The 22,119-nt window shown below is 43.2% G+C and overlaps 1 protein-coding gene across 1 annotated transcript in view; it reads right to left on the minus strand.

Annotated features, from left to right (window-relative positions):
* Positions 1 to 7,829, minus strand: part of LOC130337570 (uncharacterized) — a 59,477-nt gene extending 51,648 nt beyond the window's left edge. The window contains exons 1-2 of the mRNA XM_056553953.1: positions 7,599 to 7,829; positions 3,986 to 4,181 (exon numbers count right to left, since the gene is read on the minus strand). Of these exons, the coding sequence (XP_056409928.1) occupies positions 3,986 to 4,181; positions 7,599 to 7,829 (427 nt within the window). The remainder of the gene's footprint in view (positions 1 to 3,985; positions 4,182 to 7,598) is intronic.
* Positions 7,830 to 22,119: the final 14,290 nt, after the last annotated feature.

Consider the following 22,119-nt stretch of genomic DNA (forward strand, 5'->3'; position numbering starts at 1 on the left):
CCTAAAAATATTATAAAAACATTTTATCCCCTAAAAACATTATAAAAATTATCCTAGTAGCGGGCCCCCCGCGATCTTCCTGAAGCACCCGCATTCTATGCGGGGACTGCGTCTCTAGTTTCGGAAACCTCTGGGTTTCCGGGACTGGGAACATGACGTCACGCCACGCCCCCTCCATTAATGTCTATGGGAGGGGGCGTGACGGCTTCTCAGGTTGGCAAATTGGGCCAACTTTGATTTAAAGAAGATATCCCATGCAGCAAAGAAAAAAAAATACCTAGCCATTCCATAGTATATTCACCTACCACCTCTCTGACATGTTTGTGATTTTTTTTCCGCCCCCATTCACCGGCTATTCAGCTCATAAATTCCAGTTACTTCCTGGTTATGGTGGCTCTCCCTGTGATCTCAGAGACTACATTTCCCTGCATGCACTGCTCACATTTCCTGCTCTCAGCTGCCTGAGCAGAGAGCTTGTTACCACCCCTAACTTATGTTAGTCACTCCCACATAACACTGAACTCCAATCATAGCCCTATACAGCAGGGTGGCCATGAGGAAGCAAAATGTAATCTCAGTGCTCAGAGAGAGGGACCCGGGAGTTGAAGCTGCAGTTTTACACTGTAAAATCACTCACTCCCCCTCCTTCTCTCAATGAAACAGCTTTACAGTGGCACAATCACCTCCCCCTCCTCTGCCCTGCACTCCTCTCTCCCCAGTGCTCAGTGTGACAACTCTACTCTCCCTCCCCTCCATTCTCAGTGTGACAGCCCTACGCTGGCAGCTCCCTCCCCTCCCCCCTCTCCTCCGTTATCAGTGTAAAAACATTAGCAAGGAGAGGGGAGAGAACTATGATCTGAATCAGCCGACATATAGGCAGTGCTGTTCAGCCAATCACTGCAGAACAGAGGGATGACAGTGTGAATATTCATCAGATGGGAGGGGCTAAGGCCGAGCTCAGGCAGCTCTCTGCAGCACAGGGGTTTTCTGGGTAATTGTCACGTCACGGCCCCTGGATGCTGCTGATAACAGCCTGAATAGGGGGTCGAAAGTCATGAAAACCTGGAACAGCTGAATTTCCTGTCAGACAGAAGAATGCAGATAAAGCTGGTTTCTAAGCAGCATTGGTAATGGAAGTGATTTACAAACCTATATAACTTTACCTTCTGCACTAAAAGCTGAACAATTGTTTACTGTGAGACTTGTCCTTTAAGTATATTGGGATCTTAAGGGGTACTCTGGTGAAAAACATATATATATATATATATATATATATATATATATATATATATATTTTAAATCAACTGGTGCCAGAAAGTTAAACAGATTTGTAAATTACTTCTATTTAAAAATCTTAACCCTTCCAGTAATTATTAGCTGCTGTATGCTCCACAGGAAGTTCTTTTCTTTTAAAATGTATTTTCTGTCTGTCCACAGTGCTCTCTGTTGACACCTTTGTCTGTCTGGGGAACTGTCCAGGACAGGATAAGTTTGCTATGGGGATTTTCTCCTGTTCTTGACAGTTCTGAGACAGACAGAGGTGTCAGCAGAGAGCACTGTGGTCAGACAGAAAAAAAAAAAATAAAAAAAACTTGCTGTGGAGCATACAGCAGCAGTACTGGAAGGATTAAGATTTTTAAATAGAAGTAATTTACAAATCTGTTTAACTTTCTGGCACCAGTTGATTTAAAAAAAAAATATGTTTTTCACCAGAGTACCCCTTTAACCCCTTAAGGACTCAGCCCATTTTGGCCTTAAGGACTCAGACAATTAAATTTTTACGTTTTCATTTTTTCCTCCTCGCCTTCTAAAAATCATAACTCTTTTATATTTTCATCCACAGACTAGTATGAGGGCTTGTTTTTTGCGCGACCAGTTGTCCTTTGTAATGACATCACTCATTATATCATAAAATGTATGGCGCAACCAAAAAACACTATTTTTGTGGGGAAATTAAAACGAAAAACGCAATTTTGCTAATTTTGGAAGGTTTTGTTTTCACGCCGTACAATTTATGGTAAAAATTACATGTGTTCTTTATTTTGAGGGTCAATACGATTAAAATGATACCCATTATTATATACTTTTATATTATTGTTGCGCTTAAAAAAAATCACAAACTTTTTAACCAAATTAGTACGTTTATAATCCCTTTATTTTGATGACCTATAACTTTTTTATTTTTCCGTATAAGCGGCGGTATGGGGGCTCATTTTTTGCGCCATGATCTGTACTTTTTTTTGATACCACATTTGCATATAAAAAACTTTTAATACATTTTTTATATTTTTTTTTTTAATAAAATGTATTAAAAAAGTAGGAATTTTGGACTTTTTAAATTTTTTTTCGTTCACGCCGTTCACCGTACGGGATCATTAACATTTTATTTTAATAGTTCGGACATTTACGCACGCGGTGATACCAAATATGTCTATAAAAAATGTTTTTTACGCTTTTTGGGGGTAAAATAGGAAAAAACGGACGTTTTACTTTTTTATTGGGGGAGGGGATTTTTCACTTTTTTTTTACTTTTACTTTTACATTTTTTTAAATTTTTTTTACACTTGAATAGTCCCCATAGGGGACTATTCATAGCAATACCATGATTGCTAATACTGATCTGTTCTATGTATAGGACATAGAACAGATCAGTATTATCGGTCATCTCCTGCTCTGGTCTGCTCGATCACAGACCAGAGCAGGAGACGCCGGGAGCCACACGGAGGAAGGAGAGGGGACCTCCGTGCGGCGTTATGAATGATCGGATCCCCGCAGCAGCGCTGCGGGCGATCCGATCGTTCATTTTAATCGCGAACTGCCGCAGATGCCGGGATCTGTATTGATCCCGGCACCTGAGGGGTTAATGGCGGACGCCCGCAAGATCGCGGGCGTCGGCCATTGCCGGCGGGTCCCTGGCTGCGATCAGCAGCCGGGATCAGCCGCGCATGACACGGGCATCGCTCCGATGCCCGCGGTTATGCACAGGACGTAAATGTACGTCCTGGTGCGTTAAGTACCACCTCACCAGGACGTACATTTACGTCCTGCGTCCTTAAGGGGTTAAGGCTAGGTCCACACTATGGAATCTCCCAACTTGAAATATTCTTGACATTTAAAGCAAAAATTTGGTAAAGCTTGAAAAGTCTGTAGTGTGAAACGGCCTTACTGTTAAGTCCCAGTCTTATGGTAAATTAACATTTTTTTTAAACCACCAAGGAATAATACATTTTTTGAAAACCTTCTCCGACCAATTATTACAGCTACTCAGTCTAATGTAGCATAGAGATAATAGTCCGGTGTGAACAGACCTTTAGATCTGTCTTTGTTATTCCAGCCCACTCTTTCTTATTCCTGTTCCTAGTATAAGCCTGTGTTGCTCTCCAATCTCCTCCACTGCAGCAGCAAATTTTTAAGGATTTCATAGGGGGACATTTATTAATGTTTTCTTATGTATTCTTTTTTTTTGTTCTTTTTTTCTTACTATTTTTTATTTATTTACTTTTTTTTGCTTATGTGCGACTTATTTATAAGCTGGTTTCAGCCTATTGATATATATATATATATATATATATATATATATATTTTTTTTTTTTTTTTTGCTTTGGTAGTGGCTTTCTCTGCTCCATGTCTGAGCTGGAGTAAATTTTGTAGGTTTTTCTCATGTAATGCGTTTCTTTTGCGACTTTCGGACTTGATAAATCTCGGACCAATGCAGGTCAAAAATCACTTTTTGCTTTGGTAACCAAGTTTTTTTTTAATTTTTTGCTTAGGGCACTGCACAATGGTAGTCGCACATAAGACTTTTTTGCGAAATTTTAAGAAAAAAATAACTACTAAATTCTTTGATAAATGTCCCCCATAGTAATTATTACTGAAGACTAATAAAAGATTTTTATGTATTTTTCTAGGAATTTCAGCAGAATCATTACTTATCATTTTTAATCTAAACTAATCATCATGTTGAATCCTGGGATCATCTAGATACCATAATTCTCCTGGGTAACCGTCAGGTTGTAATGTGAGACCCCAACCCACGTTCCAGTAACTTCAACCTCAGCACCAAACACGGTCCGGGCCTTGGCCTTGTAAGGGACGGATAGTTGAGCTTTTAACACTGAGGCCACCATCCGAATGGCTTTACCGGCCCCAACCGCTACATTTTTGCTCAGTTGAAAGGAAGCCTGTAGAAGACAAAGAGAGAAGACAAGAACATTAGTCACCATGGGGAAGATTTATCAAAACCTTTGCAGAGACAAAGTTGCCCAGTTGCCCATAGCAACCAATCAGATTGCTTCTTTCATTTTTCAGATGCCTTGTTAACCCCTTAAGGACGCAGGGTTTTTCCGTTTTTGCATTTTAATTTTTTCCTCATCACTTTCTAAAAATCATAACGCTTTCAATTTTGCACATAAAATTCCATATGATGGCTTATTCTTTGTGCCACCAATTCTACTTTCCAGTGACATTAGACATTTTACAAAAAAAAATCCACGGCGAAACAGAAAAAAAAATCATTGTGCGACAAAATTGAAGAAAATTTTTTGGGGGCTTCCGTTTCTACGCAGTGCATTTTTTTGGGTAAAAATGACACCTTATCATTATTCTGTAGGCCCATACGATTAAAATGATCCCCTACTTATATAGATTTGATTTTGTCGGACTTCTGAAAAAAAATCATAACTACATGCAGGAAAATTTAGACATTAAAAATTCTCATATTCTAACCCCTAGAACTTTTTAATTTTTCCGCATACAGGCCAGTATGAGGGCTCATTTTTTGCACCGTGTTCTGAAGTTTTTATTGGCACCATTTTTGTATTGATCAGACTTTTGTGTCGCTTTTTATTCATTTTTTCATGATATTAAAAGTGACCAAAAATACGCTATGTTGGATTTTGGAATTTTTTTGCGCATACGCCATTGACCGTGCGGTTTAATTAACGATATATTTTTATAGTTCAGACATTTACACACCCGGCGATACCACATATGTTTATTTTTATTACACAGTTTTTTTTTTTTTTTTTTTTTTATGGGAAACTTTTATTAGGGAAGGGGTTAAATGACCTTTATTAACTTTTTTTTTTCACTTTTTTTTGCAATGTTATAGGTCCCATAGGGACCTATAACACTGCACACACTGATCTTTTAACCTGATCCCTGCAAAGCCATAGCTTTGCTTTGCTCAAGTCTGTAGCTCAGGCTTGGAGCAATCAAACGCCGATTGGACACGATGGTGCAAAGTAAGGGGGTCTCCGCTCGCGTCCTAGCTGATCGGAATATCGCAATTTTATTTTGTTTTAGATGCAGCGGTCAACTTTGATCGCCGCGTCTAAAGGGTTAATAGCGAGTGGCACAACAATCGGTGCCGCACGCTATTTGCCCAGGGTCCCGGCTATCATTAGCCAATAGGACCGACCCGGTGTGATGCGGGGTCACGGTGTGACTCCATTTTAAACACCGGGATCGGGCTTAGGGCCCTACGTCCTTACAGATTTAAGAATGTAAGATACAAGCTGATTGGTTGCTATGGGCAACTGGGCAACTTTGCCTCTGCACAGATTTTGATAAATCTCATCCTGTGTCTATTATGTCAGTAGGAAGAACGTGTCAGAACTGCCCAATGCCCGGTATTTTTGTGTCTCTTTGTAAATATCAATAATGGAAAATTGAAGCAACACATCAGTAATAATTTGAAGGATTTGGTTTTGATATAAATTATTTTGAGGACACAGTGAAGGAGAGCAATTCTGTGACCAAACAAAATGAAAATTTTGCATTAAGCAATAATAAGATGAATAAATCTCCTCTTAAAGGGGTTCTCCGTTGCTCAGCGTTTGGAACAAAATGTTCTGAATGCTTAGAGCTGGCGCCAGGTGCTCGTGATGTCATAGCCCCGCCCCTCAGGACGTCAAGTCCCACTCCCTCAATGCAAGTCTATGGAAGGGGGCGTGATGGCTTTAACGCCCCCTTCCATAGACTTGCAATGAGGGGGCGGGGCGTGAGGTCATGAGGGGCAGGGCTATGGCATCACAAGCTCCCTGTGCCGGCTCTAAGCATTCGGAACATTTTGTTCCAAACGCTGAGCAGTGGAGTACCCCTTTAATCTCCACATATAATGAGAAGACCAAGATTGGGAACAAGAAGAAGAGCAGAACTATCTGGAAGATGCCAAGAAGAAGACACCAAGAACCAATGAAAAGTCATTTTAGAGGAACACAATTTATATGGTTACTGGGATCTGACACCAGCTCGTCACCTAATATTATTATCACTTACCTCTTTCTCCTCTACTAATTTGTGGAAACCAAAGTATCCTGACCACATTAGGGTCGACAGGTTAGATAAATCTTTTTATAGCTCAGGGATTCTCAGCCTTATCTTCATTATATACTCATTTTCCTGATACTAGCCGCCTCCTCTGTTATTGGTTGTATCCGCAGTTTTTTTGGTACCTTGGTTTCCTGTTCCACTTTATCTTGTGATTGGTCCAGTTCTCATTTGGCTTTATTCCTCACCTATATTCCTGATTATCAGTTATATTTATAGATGTATAAACTTACAATGCGAATCCCCAAAAACGAATCTCAAGCAGCATTTGAATTGTTTTGTTTAGAAGAAATAAGTCAAGAAAACAGTTCAAGTGCTCAAGATTCCAAATAAAGTCCCATCAGACACAGGGGATCAGATCACCTGGAAAGTAGAACTACCTTATCCACACAAAACCAATCAAACCCCACAGCCTGAGACCTAGGGTAATACTGTAAGTTCCCTAATCTCTAGTTATATCACATTATCATGTTTACATCTGTCAACATTATCTCCATTCTTGACCTGCCACCAGTCTTCCATTCTACTATGCTCTATATTGCTGTTAAAGGGGTACTTTGGTGGAAAATGTTTTATTTTTAAATCAACTGGTGCCAGAAAGTGAAACAGATTTGTAAATTACTTCTATTAAAAAAATATTTATCCTTCATTACTTATTAGCTGCTGAACACTACAGAGGAAATTATTTTCTTTTTTGTAACACAGTGCTCTCTGCTGACATCTCTGTCCATTTTAGGAACTGTCCAGAGCAGCATATGTTTGCTATGGGGATTTTCTCCTACTCTGGACAGTTCTTAAAATGGACAGAGATGTCAGCAGAGAGCACTGTGCTCGTGATGTCAGCAGAGAGCTCTGTGTTCCAAAAAGAAAATCATTTCATCTGTAGTATTCAGCAGCTGAAGGATTAAGATTTTTGAATAGAAGTCATTTACAAATCTGTTTACATGGCACATAGTTGATAACAAAAAAGTTTTCCACCGGAGTACCCCTTTAATATGTTCTGGCTCCCATCAGCAGTTCAGGGCCATCTACATGGGAATATACCTTAGTAAAGTCCAGACCTCTTTGCCAGGGTAAAGGGTGACAGACAGGCTACTGTAGGCACTGCCCCCAGTGTAGACTGTGATATTGGAGACGTTTCTAACTTAATAAAGAAAACCTCTAAAAACGAGATGACATATAAGTTCATAATAACCCAACTATACATTACCCAAATATTCCAGAACACATGTAACCGTGTATTTTCTAGTGTCGTTTTGATGACTTACCTCAGTTTCATTGGTCTTCGTTAAGTTCCATTGGTGGGTGGTGCTCGTGTTCAGTTTTACACCCACAGATCCTTCAGCAATAGAAGGAATTCCAGACTTTATAGTCTCCGCTCCGTCTTCAAATGTAAATCCACATCCGTGGGTAAAACTACTGGACTCCTTTATAGTTTTGTTGATCCTGAAAAACAAAGTCAATGTTGTAAGGTCTGATTTGGTGGCAGCGGATATCATACAATACTATTGGTTAGATAATAATTGATGACATCCACTTTCAGTATTGGTCACATTCCCTAAAACGTTATTTTTGTTTTACAGTAGATCAGTGGTCTCCTACCATGTGGCTCACTATAAGAGCCCTCAGTTATGGCCATAAGCAGTGGCTACAATACAGTATCTACAGTAATTATATGGTAGACAAATCTTAAAGGGGTACTCTGGCGCTAAGACATCTTATCCCCTATCCAAAGGATAGGGGATGAGATGCCTGATCGCGGGGGTCCACCGCGATCAGGCATCTCATCCCCTATCCTTTGGATAGGGGATAAGATGTCTTAGCCCCGGAGTACCCCATTAACCCAATTCTGATGGTGTAATATGGTATGATACCAGTGTCTCAAATATTAACCTAAAACATCAGCATTTATTTGCATTTTTGTTTTTATATCTTCATGTTTAATATTTCTGAACAACACTCAACGTTGAAGGTGACGCACATGGTTGGGGACGTCTGTCATAGATAAACTTCTAACATTATGTATTTACAAAATTCCATTATATACTACATTATAATCCACTATATATTCTCTTGTATATGTCATCTATGATTATTCTTCAGCCGGGGTCTGTCATGTAGAAGACGTCCTCACTATATTCCATGCTGTCACTTTATAAAGACTCCAGGAGGAGAAGAAATACCACCCTCCGAAAACTGGACCAGGGCATTGGTGTTCCAAACAAAAGTCTCCCTCTACTACAAAGTACTATAAACATAATAAGGGTGCTCACTCCTTTTCTCATAGATATTGATTTTTTTTCTGAAAATCTAGTTCAGAAGACCTGACATTCAATTTTTTGTAATCCAAAAACATCCAGATAATCTAAGGACACCCATTGTTTGAAGGCATAGTAGGTAATAATAACAAGGTCTATAATAACAATGACCCCCAGGATTTCTCAACCCCTCAACATGTTTTAACCCCTTAACGACATAGGACGTAAATGTACATACTGGTGCCCTGGTACTTAACGCACCTGGACGTACATTTACATCCTGTACATGACCGTTTGCACCGGAGTGGTGCTCGTGTCATGCACTGCTTGTCCCGGCTGCTATCAGCAGCCAGGGACCCTCCTGTAATGGCGCACATCAGAGATCACTCTGATATGTTACATTAATCCCTCAGATGCCGTGATCAATACAGATCACGGCATCTGTGGCAGTGCGGTCACTAAAATGGATGATTGGAACGCCCACAGTGCTGCCGCGGGGATACGATCATTCAGCATGGCGGACAGAGGTCCCCCCACCTGCCTCCCTCTGTCTCTCGGTGTCTTCTGCTCTGGTCTGAGAACAAGCAGACCAGAGCAGAAGATTGCCGATAACACTCATCAGTGCTATGCCCTATGCATAGCACTGAACAGTATTAGCAATCAGGTGCTAATGGGGACTATTAAAGTGTAAAAAAAAAAAAAAAAAAAGTTTAAAAAATTTTAAAAATAAAAAAAGTAAAAAAATTAGAAAAATCCTCTCCCCCAGGGACTTTTTTTCCCATTTTCCCCCCAGAAAGTATATATATAAAAGAAATAATAAACATATTTGTCCAAACTATCAAAATATATTGTTAATGATCCCTTCGTACAGTGAACGGTGTAATGCTTTTTTATCACATAATATTCCCCAAAAAATAAAAAATTTAATTATTAAAAGTTTCATATATGAAAACGGGGTATGAAAAAAAAGTACAGGTCACATCACAAAAAATTTGCCCTCATACCGCCGCTTATACGGAAAAATGGAAAAGTTATAGGTCGTCAAAATAGGGGGATTTTAAATGTACTAATTTGGTTAAAAGGTTTGAGTTTTTTAAAGCGGTACAATAATAGAAAAGCATATAATCATGGGCATCATTTTAATCATATTGACCCACAGAATAAACGGAACATGTTATTGTTTTACCGTAAATTGTACAGTGTGAAAACAAAACCTTCCAAAATTCGCTAAATTGCGGTTTTCTTTTCAATTTCCCCACACAAATAGTATTTTTTTATTTTGCCATACATTTTCATGGTAAAGTGAGTGATGTCATTACAAAGGACAACTGGATGTGCAAAAGACAAGCCCTGAGTCTGTGGACATTTTTTTAAAGAGTTATGATTATTAGAAGGCGAGTAGGAAAAAACAAAAATGAAAAATAACATTGGTTGCATCTTTAACCCCTTCCCGACCTATGACATACCTGTACGTCATGGGTGGCAAGGTGTTCCCGACCCATGACATACAGGTACGTCATGAACATTACTGCCGCTACTCGCGGCACCCCGCAGCGCCCGGAAAGATGGTGGCTAGCCAGCCATCTTACCGTGCGACCACTGGGGGTTTCATCCCCCCCCCAGCGATCGCTGCTATCAGCTGGTCAAATCTGACTAGCTGGTAGCAGCGTTTCGCTATGAAAATACTTAGCAGCGCGGTGTGAGAGTCCGGATCACGGGGATCGGGACACACATCGCTCTGCTAAGTGTCCCTGACCCGTCCCCCGGCGTCACTTACCCGTCCGAGCGGTGTCCCGAGCGGTGTCCCGAGCGGTCCCGGCGTCCTCCAGGTGGTCCCGGCTGCGCTGCGTCCCGGAGGTGAGTTTCCGGCAGCAGTGCGGCATCTTCATTGGCAGCAGTGAGATCGCCGTAAAGCGATCTCACTGCTGCCTCTGAGAGTTTCAAAACTGCAACTCCCAGCATGCCCAGACAGCCTTTGGCTTTCTGGGCATGCTGGGAGTTGTAGTTTTGCAACATCTGGAGGTCCACAGTTTGGAGACCACTGTATAATGGTCTCCAATCTGTGCTCTTCCAGATGTTGCAAAACTACAAATCTCAGCATGCTCAGTCTGTCCAGGCATGCTGGGAGTTGTAGTTCTCTAACATCTGGAAGAGCACAGATTGGAGACCATTATACAGTGGTCTCCAAACTGTGGACCTCCAGATGTTGCAAAACTACAACTCCCAGCATGCCCAGACTGCCCAAGCATGCTGGAAGTTGTAGTTCGGCAACATCTGATCCTTCAGATATTGCCGAACTACAACTTCCAGCATGCCTGGGCAGGTGGGGCATGCTGGGAGTTGTAGTTTTGCAACAACTGGAGGCACACTAGTTGGGAAACATTGTCCGTTTCCTACCTCAGTGCCTCCAGCTGTTGCAATTGTTGCAAAACTATAACTCCCAGCATGCACTGACAGACCATGCATGCTGGGAGTTGTAGTTTTGCAACAGCTGGAGGCACACTGGTTTGGAAACACTAAGTTTGGTTGCAAAACACTTGAAAGTTTATTACTTAACTTAGTGTTTCCAAACCAGCGTTCCTCCAGCTGTTGCAAAACTACAACTCCCAGCATGCACGGACAGCCAAAGGGCATGCTCGGAGTTTGCAACAGCTGGATGTTTGCCGCCACCCCCCACCCCCAATGTGAATGTACAGGGTACACTCACATGGGCGGAGGTTTACAGTGAGTGCTGCAAGTTTGAGATGGCGCAAATTTTGAGCTGCAGCTCAAACTTCCAGCGGCAAACTTGCTGTGAACCTCTGCCCATGTGACTGTACCCTAAAAACACTACACTACACTAACACTAACCTAAAATAAAAAGTTAAAAACACTACATATACACATACCCCTACACAGCCCCCCTCCCCCCAAAAAATGAAAAACGTCTGGTACGCTACTGTTTCCAAAACGGAGCCTCCAGCTGTTGCAAAATAATAACTCCCAGTATTGCCGGACAGCCATTGACTGTCCAGGCATGCTGGGAGTTTTGCAACAGCTGGAGACACCCTGTTTGGGAATCATTGGCATAGAATACCCCTATGCAAATCCCTAATTCAGGCCTCAAATGCGCATGGTGCTCTCTCACTTTGGAGCCCTGTCGTATTTCAGGGCAACAGTTTTGGGACACATATGGGGTATCGCCGTACTCGAGAGAAATTGCCTTACAAATTTTGGGGGGCTTTTTCTTCTTTAACCCCTTATGAAAAGGTGAAGTTGGGGTCTACACCAGCATGTTAGTGTAAAAAAATAAATTTTTTACACTGACATGCTGGTGTTGCCCTATACTTTTCATTTTCACAAGAGGTAAAAGGGAAAAAAGACCCCCAAAATTTGTAACGCAATTTCTCCCGACTACGGAGATACCCCATATGTGGGCGCAAAGTGCTCTGGGGGCGCACAACAAGGCCCAGAAGGGAGAGTGTGCCATGTACATTTGAGGCGATTTGCACAGGGGTGGCTGATTGTTACAGCAGTTCTGACAAATGCAAAACAATAATTCCCTTACGTCCTAACCAGCAGCACAAGTGGGGTGTTCTGCCCCTGTGAAGCTGGCAGGACGGTGGAATTTTTAATTCCGCCCAAGCAATTTAAATTAATTAGCCCCCCCATAAAAGGCCTCCTCCCCTAGGCCATCTCGCTTTTTTTCTGTCCTGTGTAAGGACAGCAGGACGGTGCAGGCTCCTTTGGAGCCTGCCTGGATGTTTCCCCTGTATTGGGGAGATATTTTTGGGGCGCAGTACCTTTTTCAACTGCCCCCTGTTTTTTTCTTTTTATATTATTTGGGCCTCCGGCCTGGTTTATCTTAAAACTATTTTTTTTGACTATTTTATGTTGCTATAGGGATCCGGTGATCCCTCATAGCATTAGGGATGCCGCCGCGGGTTTTTTCTTACCCGCCTGGCGTCCCACGTGTCCCGGCGCACGATCGCCTCCATTACACTGTGCGAGACGTGGACCGGAAGTACGTCATCTGACGACTTACGGTCCCGGCCTCACTTTCTTCAGCGCTTTGCGCTGCCTTTTAAGTTTTATATTTAGGTGAAAATTCAGGCGTGAGCCCTTTCCTAGTTAGGGAAGGGCTCAGTGGATAATTTTTATTAAAATTCCCTTCCGGGTGTTTCAGCCTATTGCAGGCTGGTCTTTCTCTGAAGGGGGCGGGGCTTCCGGGCCCCTTCCCATATAAAGACAGCTGAGACCTTCAGTCAGTCTCTGCTGCCATCATAGCTAGTCCTATTTACAAGCCTAGCATTAGTGGTTAGAGCTCCTATCTGCATTATAGGTATCTCTCCCTCTCTATTTGGCGTTAGGGCGATAATAATTTTATTTATTATCCCTAACTTATTTTCTTTCTTTCCAGAGTCATGTCTACTCCTTCCTCTAGTGACCCACACTCTGGTGGTCGTAAGGCTAGCGCCAAAAAACGCCATCTAACTTGCGCCAATTGCGGCACTCCGCTTCCGGACGCTTACGAATATAACAGGTGTCCCGGTTGCCGTCCACCCTCTAATCCAGCTGAACCTACTGTCCAGGACATGTTCATCTGGATGAAGGAGTTTATGGGAAATTCCATATCTGAAATTAAGAGTGCTCTTGTTCCCAAAAGAGCTAGAACTGAATCCACTCCTCCTTCTGTGGCGGAAGAATCCGTTATGTCGGTCGATGTATTGGACCAGAGGTCATCTGTACAGTCTGAACAGCCTGTTGAGGTGAAGATGTTTCCGCCTCTTTTCCCTGCGGAAAAGACGCAGAGATTACTTAGGTCCATCCGGTCAAGGGACCAGGATGTTGACCAAGGGGAAGCCTCTGCATCCACCTCTAGAGAACCTTGGGTTTTCAAGGTGAATGATGCATGCAAAAAGATGATGAAGGCTGAGTGGAAGCACCCAGATAAACCTGCGCTTGTCACTCGTACCTTCAAATTGATGTACCCTCTCTCGGACGCGGAATCTGATTCCTGGATGCCACCTCCTAAGGTTGATATGGCAGTAAATAAACTGTCCAAGAGAGTCTTGGTTCCCGCGGATGATGGAAGCAACCTCCAGGACCCGCTTGATAGGAAGGTGGATTCCCTTCTCAGACGCACATATTCGGCAGCATCAGCGTCTGCCTCTGTGGCTATTGCCTCGGGAGAAGTGTCTGACTTCGTGAAGGAGCGTGTGGAGCGCATACAGACTGAGATTGACAACAATGTCCCCAGGGAAGACATCTTGGACAGCTTCAAGACACTCCTCCTTGGTATAGACTTCCTCTGCGAGGCCTCCCAGCAACACCTTAAGCTAGCTGCCAAGTCCATGGCACTCGCTTCTGCTAGCAGACGTCCCTTGTGGTTACGCCCTTGGGTAGCGGACAACACCTCCAAGTTTAACTTGTGTGGGATGCCTTTCGAGCCTACTTGGCTATTTGGTTCTGAGCTGGATCGCATAATGGAAGGTTATGCTGACAAAAAAGGCAGGTGCCTTCCTGTTCAGGCCTTTCAGGGTAAAGGTAGAGCAAGAGGGGGGAAGTCCCAGGGCCCTCCTAGATCCCAGAGACGTCAGTCCTTTCAAAAACGTGGTGGAGGTCGCGGCCGCGGTAAAGACCGGAAGGCCGAGCTATGACTTTCTACTGACATCCACCAACGTTTTCCCTCTCCCTTCCCCTCAAGTGTTTGTTGCAGAGAATCTATCTGCCCATCCTCCTCCAGTAGGAGGACGTTTAAGTTTATTCCTTACAACCTGGATGCAAGAAATCCAGGATCCCTGGGTTCTGAAGGTTATTCAGTCGGGGTACAGGATAGAATTTACCTCCCCTCCCCCAAGGAAGTTTGTCTTAACAAAGTTACTTCCTCAGCCAAAACAGGCTGTCATAGAAACCTCAGTTCTCCAATACTTGGAAAAGCAAGCTTTGGAAGAAGTTCCCCCAGATCAAAGAGGATCTGGCCTCTACTCCCCGATATTTTTGGTTCCCAAACCAAATGGCGACTGGCGCATGATAATAGACCTGCGCTACCTAAACCGATTTATAAGGAAAAGGCGGTTCAGAATGGAAACCATTCGCTCGGTGGTCAGTATCCTGAACCCACAAGATCTCATGGTCACTATAGACTTGAAGGATGCATACCTTCATGTCCCTATATTTCCTGCCCACAGGAAGTTCTTAAGAATCGCCGTCACCATAAAAGGTATGGTAAGGCATTTCCAATATGCTGTTCTACCGTTAGGCATTACCTCCGCTCCCCACACCTTCACAAAGGTGGTGGCTCCAGTTGTCTCTGCTCTAAGACTAAAAGGCCTAGAGATTGTTCCTTATCTAGACGACTGGCTTTTAAAAGCCGCAACTCTAGACATTCTTCAAGCTCATCTTCAACTGACCCTGGATTTTCTTCAACACCTAGGGTGGCTCATGAATTGGGAAAAATCCGAGATCATTCCATCTACCTCAAGAAGGTTCCTGGGGTTTGTCCTAGACTCCTCTCGGATGACGCTGTCTCTCACCCCAGAAAGGAGAGAGCGCGTCATAAGAGCCGCAGAGTTTTTGTCGGTACCTCGCAGAGTGCCCATCAGAACTCTAATGAAGATGTTGCGCCACATGTCAGCGTCTGCAGAAGCAGTCCCCTGGGCCCTGTGGCACCTCCGACCTCTCCAAGATCAGGTCTTGACTGCCTGGAATCGCAACCCCAGTGGGTTGGACAAAAAATGCACCCTGTCGTCCGAAGTCCGTGCCTCTCTCAGGTGGTGGACAAACCTGACAGATGGGAAATCCTTGATTCAACCTCTGTGGATCACTCTGACCACGGACGCCTCCCTTCTAGGGTGGGGAGCCCATCTGGACGACCATCCGGTTCAGGGTACCTGGACCCCTCAGGAAAGGTTACTCTCATCCAACATGAGAGAACTGAGAGCAGTTCGTCTTGCGCTCCTCCACTTTGCTCCCCATATCTTAGGGAAAGCAATAAGAGTCCGGTCAGACAACACCACTGTAGTGGCTTATATCAACAGACAGGGTGGCACAAAGTCCCAAGTGCTCCTCAGGGAGACCGGACTTATTCTATCGTGGGCAGAGCTCAACCTATCCCACCTTGTTGCAGTCCACATCAAGGGGGATCTCAACGTAGTGGCAGATCGTTCTAAGTCGCGGGCTTGCAGTCCAGGGAGAATGGTCTCTCAACGAGAAGATCTTCAGGAGGATAACCCTGAAGTGGGGTACACCAGAAATAGACCTCATGGCAACCCGGCTGAATGCCAAAGTGAGCAAGTTTTGTTCCCTTTACAAGGAGGACAATCCGGTGGCGATAGACGCTCTGTCCATCCCATGGAGGTTCAGGATGGCCTACATATTCCCTCCACTTTCCATGATACCCAGAGTATTGATGAAAGTCAGGCAAGACCAGACCTCAGTGATTGCCATCATCCCATTCTGGCCGAAGAGGTCTTGGTTCACCCAACTCATGAGGATGAGTCAGGGGTGTTATTGGAGGCTTCCCCACGTGCAGAACCTTGTGTCTCACAACACAGGCTCCTGCCTAGATCTGAGGAGACTCAATCTGACAGCCTGGAGATTGACAGGACCCTACTAAGGAGTGGGCTTCCTGCGGAGGTCTTGAGAACTATTGCACACTCTAGAGCAGAGTCTACAAACAAGGTTTACTCCAGGATAAAGAAGATTTTCCTTCAATGGTGTGCAACGAAAGAGGTAGTTACCTCAGATCCTCCTCTTTCTGCAATACTGCGTTTTCTCCAGGATGGCCTTGACAAGGGTCTTAGCCCATCCACCTTAAAGGTTCAGGTCGCAGCACTCTCTGCCTTCCTAGGCAGGTCTCTATCACAAGAATCCCTGGTTAGAAGATTCCTCAAAGGGGCTGAAAGACTTAAACCTACAGTTCTCAGACCTATTCCCAGTTGGGATTTAACCACTGTTCTCAGGGGGTTATGCTCTCCCCCCTTTGAACCTCTGGAAGAAGTAGACTTTAGGTATTTATCCCTTAAAGTCACTTTTTTATTGGCCATAACCTCAGCCAAGAGAGTGGGTGAGCTTCAGGCCCTTTCGGCTTTCGAGCCTTATACTGTTTTTCTACAGGACAGAGTCCTGTTGAGGTTTTTACCTACCTTCCTTCCTAAGGTTCCGACTTTCTCCAATACCAACCAGGTTATTTCTCTTCCAGTTCTACTGCCTAATCCATCCTCTCCTGAAGAAGCGGTTGACCACACTCTGGACATCTCTAGAGCTCTCATAGTCTATATCTCAAGAACTGGAGAATTCAGGAAGTCGGAACACCTCCTTGTTTCTTTTTCTGGAAAGAACAAGGGCTTGAAAGCCTCTAAACCTACCCTAAGTAGGTGGATTAAGGAGGCAATCCGAGAGACCTTCATAGTCCAGGAGCTAACTCCTCCTGCCTTTGTCACTGCCCATTCCACTAGGGCAGTCTCTACTTCATTTGCTGAGAAAAGGTCTGTTCCTCTGGAACAGATTTGTGCTGCTGCTTCTTGGAGCACCCACAATACTTTTTTGAGTCATTACAGGGTTAATGCCAAACGATCGGAAGAGTTGGCCTTTGGGCAGTCAATCCTAAGTGCCACTCTGCCGTAGTCCCTCCCTATTTGTGTTGTTACTCGCTAAGTCCCCACTTGTGCTGCTGGTTAGGATGTAAGGGAAGCGTTAATTTTTAACGTAAATTTGTTTTCCCTTAGTCCTAACAGCAGCACACAAATTTCCCGCCCTAAACTTTTTTGTTACTTGTTATTAAGCGAGATGGCCTAGGGGAGGAGGCCTTTTATGGGGGGGCTAATTAATTTAAATTGCTTGGGCGGAATTAAAAATTCCACCGTCCTGCCAGCTTCACAGGGGCAGAACACCCCACTTGTGCTGCTGTTAGGACTAAGGGAAAACAAATTTACGTTAAAAATTAACTCATATCCATATGTGACCCCATTTTGGAAACTACACCCCTCACGGAATGTAATAAGGGGTGCAGTGAGCATTTACACCCCACTGGTGTATGACAGATTTTTGGAACAGTGGTCTGTGAAAATGAAAAATAAAATTTTTGATTTGCACAGTCCACTGTTTCAAATATCTGTCAAACGCCAGTGGGGTGTAAATGCTCACTGCACCCCTTATTAAATTCCATGAGGGGTATAGTTTCCAAAATGGGGTCACATGTGGGGGGGGGTCCACTGTTCTGGCACCATAGGGGCTTCCTAAATGGGACATGCCCCCCAAAAACCCTTTCAGAAAAACTCACTCTCCAAAATCCCATTGTCGCTCCTTCCCTTCTGAGCCCTCTACTGCGCCCGCCGAACACTTTACATACGCATATGAGGTATTTCCTTACTCGAGAGAAATTGGGTTACACATTTTAGGGTGATTTCTCTCCTTTTACCCCTTGTAAAAATTCAAAAATTGGGTCTACAAGAAAATGCGAGTGTAAAAAATGAAGATTTCGAATTTTCTCCTTCACTTTGCTGCTATTCCTGTGAAACACCTAAAGGGTTAAAACACTTACTGAATGTCATTTTGAATATTTTGGGGGGTGCAGTTTTTATAATGGGGTCATTTATGGGGTATTTCTAATATGAAGACCCTTAAAATCCACTTCCAACCTGAACTGGGCCCTGAAAAATTATGATTTTGAAAATCTTGAGAAAAATTGGAAAATTGCTGCGGAACTTTGAAGCCCTCTGGTGTCTTCCAAAAGTAAAAACTTGTCAATTTTTTTATGCAAACACAAAGTAGACATATTGTATATGTGAATCAATATGTCATTTATTTGGAATATCCATTTTCCTTTCAAGCAGAGACTTTCAAAGTTAGAAAAATGCTAAATTTTCAAAATTTTCTGAAATTTTTAGATTTTTTACCAAGAAAGGATGCAAATATCAGTGAAATTTTACCAATAACATAAAGTAAAATATGTCACGAAAAAACAATCTCGGAATCAGAATGATAAGTAAAAGCATTCCAAAGTTATTAATGTTTAAAGTGACAGTGGTCAGATTTTCAAAAAATGCCCAGGTCATGAAGGTGAAAATGGGCTGGGTCATGAAGGGGTTAAAGGGGTACTCCGCCCCTAGACATCTTATCCCCTACCCAAAGGATAGGGGATAAGATGTCAGATCACGGGGGTCCCGCTGCGACACCCCTCTATCATTACTGCACAGAGCGAGTTCGCTCTGTGTGTAATGACGGGCGATACAGGGGCTGGAGCATCGTGATGTCATGGCTCAGCCACTCGTGACATCACGACCCGCCCCCTCAATACAAGTCTATGGAAGGGGGCGTGGTGGCCATCACGCCCCCTCCCATAGACTTGCATTAAGGGGGCGGGCCGTGATGTCACGATGCTCCAGCCTCTGTATCGCCCGTCATTGCACACAGAGCGAACTCACTCTGTGCAGTAATGATAGTGGGGTTCTGCAGCGGAGATCCTTGGGGTCCCCAGCGGCGGGACCCCTGGGATCTGACATCTAATCTCCTATCCAAAGTATAGGGCATAAGATGTCTTTGGGCGGAGTACCCCTTTAAGGTCAAAATGGGCTGTGTCCTTTAGGGATTAATGACTAGCAGCATCTTGCCTGGAGATAATTCCTTCCTAATCTTATCTGTGTTTTGGGGTCTACATTAATTTAGGGGTGTGATTTGGGATCTGAATTTATTTAGGAATCTTGTCTATGGTCTGAATTTATTTGGGGGCTGGATATAACTTTTTTTAGGGTTTGGTCTTAGATCCTAAAGAGGTACTTCACCCCTGGACATCTTATCCTCTATCCAAAGGTCCCACTGTACGGACCCCCAGCGATCTTCAGGCGGCAGCCCGGCGTTCTGAACATTTTTGGACAGAATTCTGGGATCAGCAGTCGTGGACGTGTCTATGGGAGGGGGGCATGATGGTGACCCAGAGATCGCTGGATTCCCAGCGGTTGGACCCCCCACCACCACCCGATCAGACATTTTATTCTCTGTCCTTTGGATAGGGATAAAATGTACAGGAAAAGCAATAAAACAACGATGTCTATCTACAGTCATCAGGAGAAATCATCATGGAAGTCTAGGCCAGAAGGAGAAGAAAAAAATAATAAAATACTTCAATTAGAGAAAAGTAATGGAGTTTATAAAGCATCTTTCACTACTCATGACTTATCTGAATACTTTTATTACTCACGAGGTACCAATTCTGGAAATTATGAATAGATGTTACTATTCCCCTGTTAAAAGGGGTACTAGAGTGGAAAACTTTTTTTTATTTATTTATTTTTTTATATCAACTGGTGCCAGAAAGTTAAACAGATTAGTAAATGACTTAAAAAATAAATTAAAAAAAATCTTAATCCTTCCAGTACTTATTAGCTGCTGAATATTAAAGAGGAAATTATTTTATTTTTGGAACAGAGAGCTCTCGGCTGACATCATGACCACAGTGCCCTCTGTTGACATCTCTGTCCATTTTAGGAACTGTCCAGAGCAGCATATGTTTGCTATGCGGATTTTCTCCTATTCTCACAGTTCTTAAAATGGACAGAGATGTCAGCGGAGAGCACTGTGCTCATGATGTCAGCAGAGAGCTCTGTGTTCCAAAAAGAAAATAATTTCCTCTGTAGTATTCAGCAGCTAATAAGTACAGGAAGGATTAAGATTTTTTAATAGAAGTAAATCACAAATCTGTTTAACTTTCTGGCAGCAGTTGATTAAAAAAAAAAGTTTGCCACCGGAGTACCCCTTTAAAGGAATGCTTCACAGAGGAGGGGGGGGGATTTGTAACTTTTACACATGAATGTCTCCGGCTGAAATTTGAGTGTACGCCTGTACCCTGATGCTGTGATGAGGTATTTTTCTCTTGTACTTTTATTTTCCTTCTTGAGCTTATAGTGGGGTTTATATATTAAAAAGCATGGCGGTGGGACCAAAAAGGTCAAATTTGCTGCAGGGAACGTAGTGCACCACTATTTTTCTATTTTTATTGACTGGTGAGGACTGTGTTTTAGGAAGGCTTCATAGTCCTAGCTTGTCTATGGTCCCTTTTTGGTTTTCTTTGGTCAAAGAAGTGACAGTAACCTGGAGCTAAAACATCTCTAGTGCCCATCATAAGTGACACAATTTATAGTAGAATACTTACGTAAAAGTCTCTCTCAGAGTAGAAGTGCTTTTTCTGTTGTCGTAGATCTTCTCCTCCAATATCTCAGGGGTTTCAGATGTTTTTTTCCCCCTGGTCAGTCAGGAATTCAAAGCTGATAACATTCTTAATTGTTTTGTCTTTTGTGAAAGCCAAAAATCTATACTGGTTATATCCTCATCCTAAGTATTCGGCATTTATCAGATATTCTGGTTGTTGTGGTGTCGGTGTTTCTCCTCTGAAGAGGTTTCCATTATATTTATCTACACTCCACAGCTTATTATCAGGAGTATAGCCCAGAAAGTGACTTAGCCTATTCCAGTTACTCCTTCCAATAACAGTATTTTTCCATGGAACATTTTCATCAGTAGGCGGTGCTCCCGAGTAAAGTTGGTCATTGCCCACAACAAACATTATGCCATCTGGATTAAAGACCAATGCCACATACTCATTCCAATTCCTACTTCCTATCTTCGTTGCCACATCATAGAGCCATGGTACATGCTCATTATCTGGTGCAGGACCTTTATACAAGTCTCCCTCATATGTGGTGACATAGAAATCTCCATTGGGGTGGAAGGCCATAAGTTTTACTTTGTTCCACTCAGCACTTCCCACTCTTCGAGCCACTGTAAACCAATCAACATCTTTCTTGGAAGGTATTGGACCTCTGTACAGGTCACCATCACGGATACAGAAGAGTTCCCCATCTGGGCTACAGGCTAATTGGCTGATATTGTTTACATTTCCCACAAATTGTGCTCTCTCCTTAAAGCGATCTAGAAGATTCCGGGGTGGTAAACAGAAAAATCCTCAGTCACTGCCAGAAGGAATGTGTCTAGAATCAAATGAGAAATATTAGGAGAAATTTACTACAGAATAAAGCCTCTTATATCTTATAGCTATTATAGATTGTAAACTCTATGGTCAGGGATTTTAATCTTACTCCACCTGTTATATGCAGCCTTATTCCCTATAGATTGTAAGTTCCTATGTTCAGGGCCGGTGCAGCTGCTTATAGTGCACTGCCACCCAGGGTGCAGTCAGCCAGATTCCCCAGACCAGGAGAATCCAATAAAGAAACGAGTGCCGTGTGGATGCTTTTAAAATGTAAATGAGCACCCTTAACCCCTTAAGGACCCAGCCAATTTTCACCTTAAAGGGGTTCTCCACCATAAGGTGATTTTAGTATGTACCTGGAAGACAGTAATGGACATGATTAGGAAGGATCTGCGCTTCTCTTGGGGCTAAATGGCTATGCTGTGAGATTACCATAATACTGTGGTTCGCTTTCTGTGAACTGGTATTTCCTGTTTGACTTTTCTTTTTTTGACTACAAATCCCATAATTCAATTTTCCTCCCTCCCACACATCAGCCACCCCACCCATTGAAACATAAATGAG

This window comes from Hyla sarda, unplaced genomic scaffold (assembly GCF_029499605.1).
Source record: "Hyla sarda isolate aHylSar1 unplaced genomic scaffold, aHylSar1.hap1 scaffold_500, whole genome shotgun sequence".
Taxonomy (NCBI): domain Eukaryota; kingdom Metazoa; phylum Chordata; class Amphibia; order Anura; family Hylidae; genus Hyla; species Hyla sarda.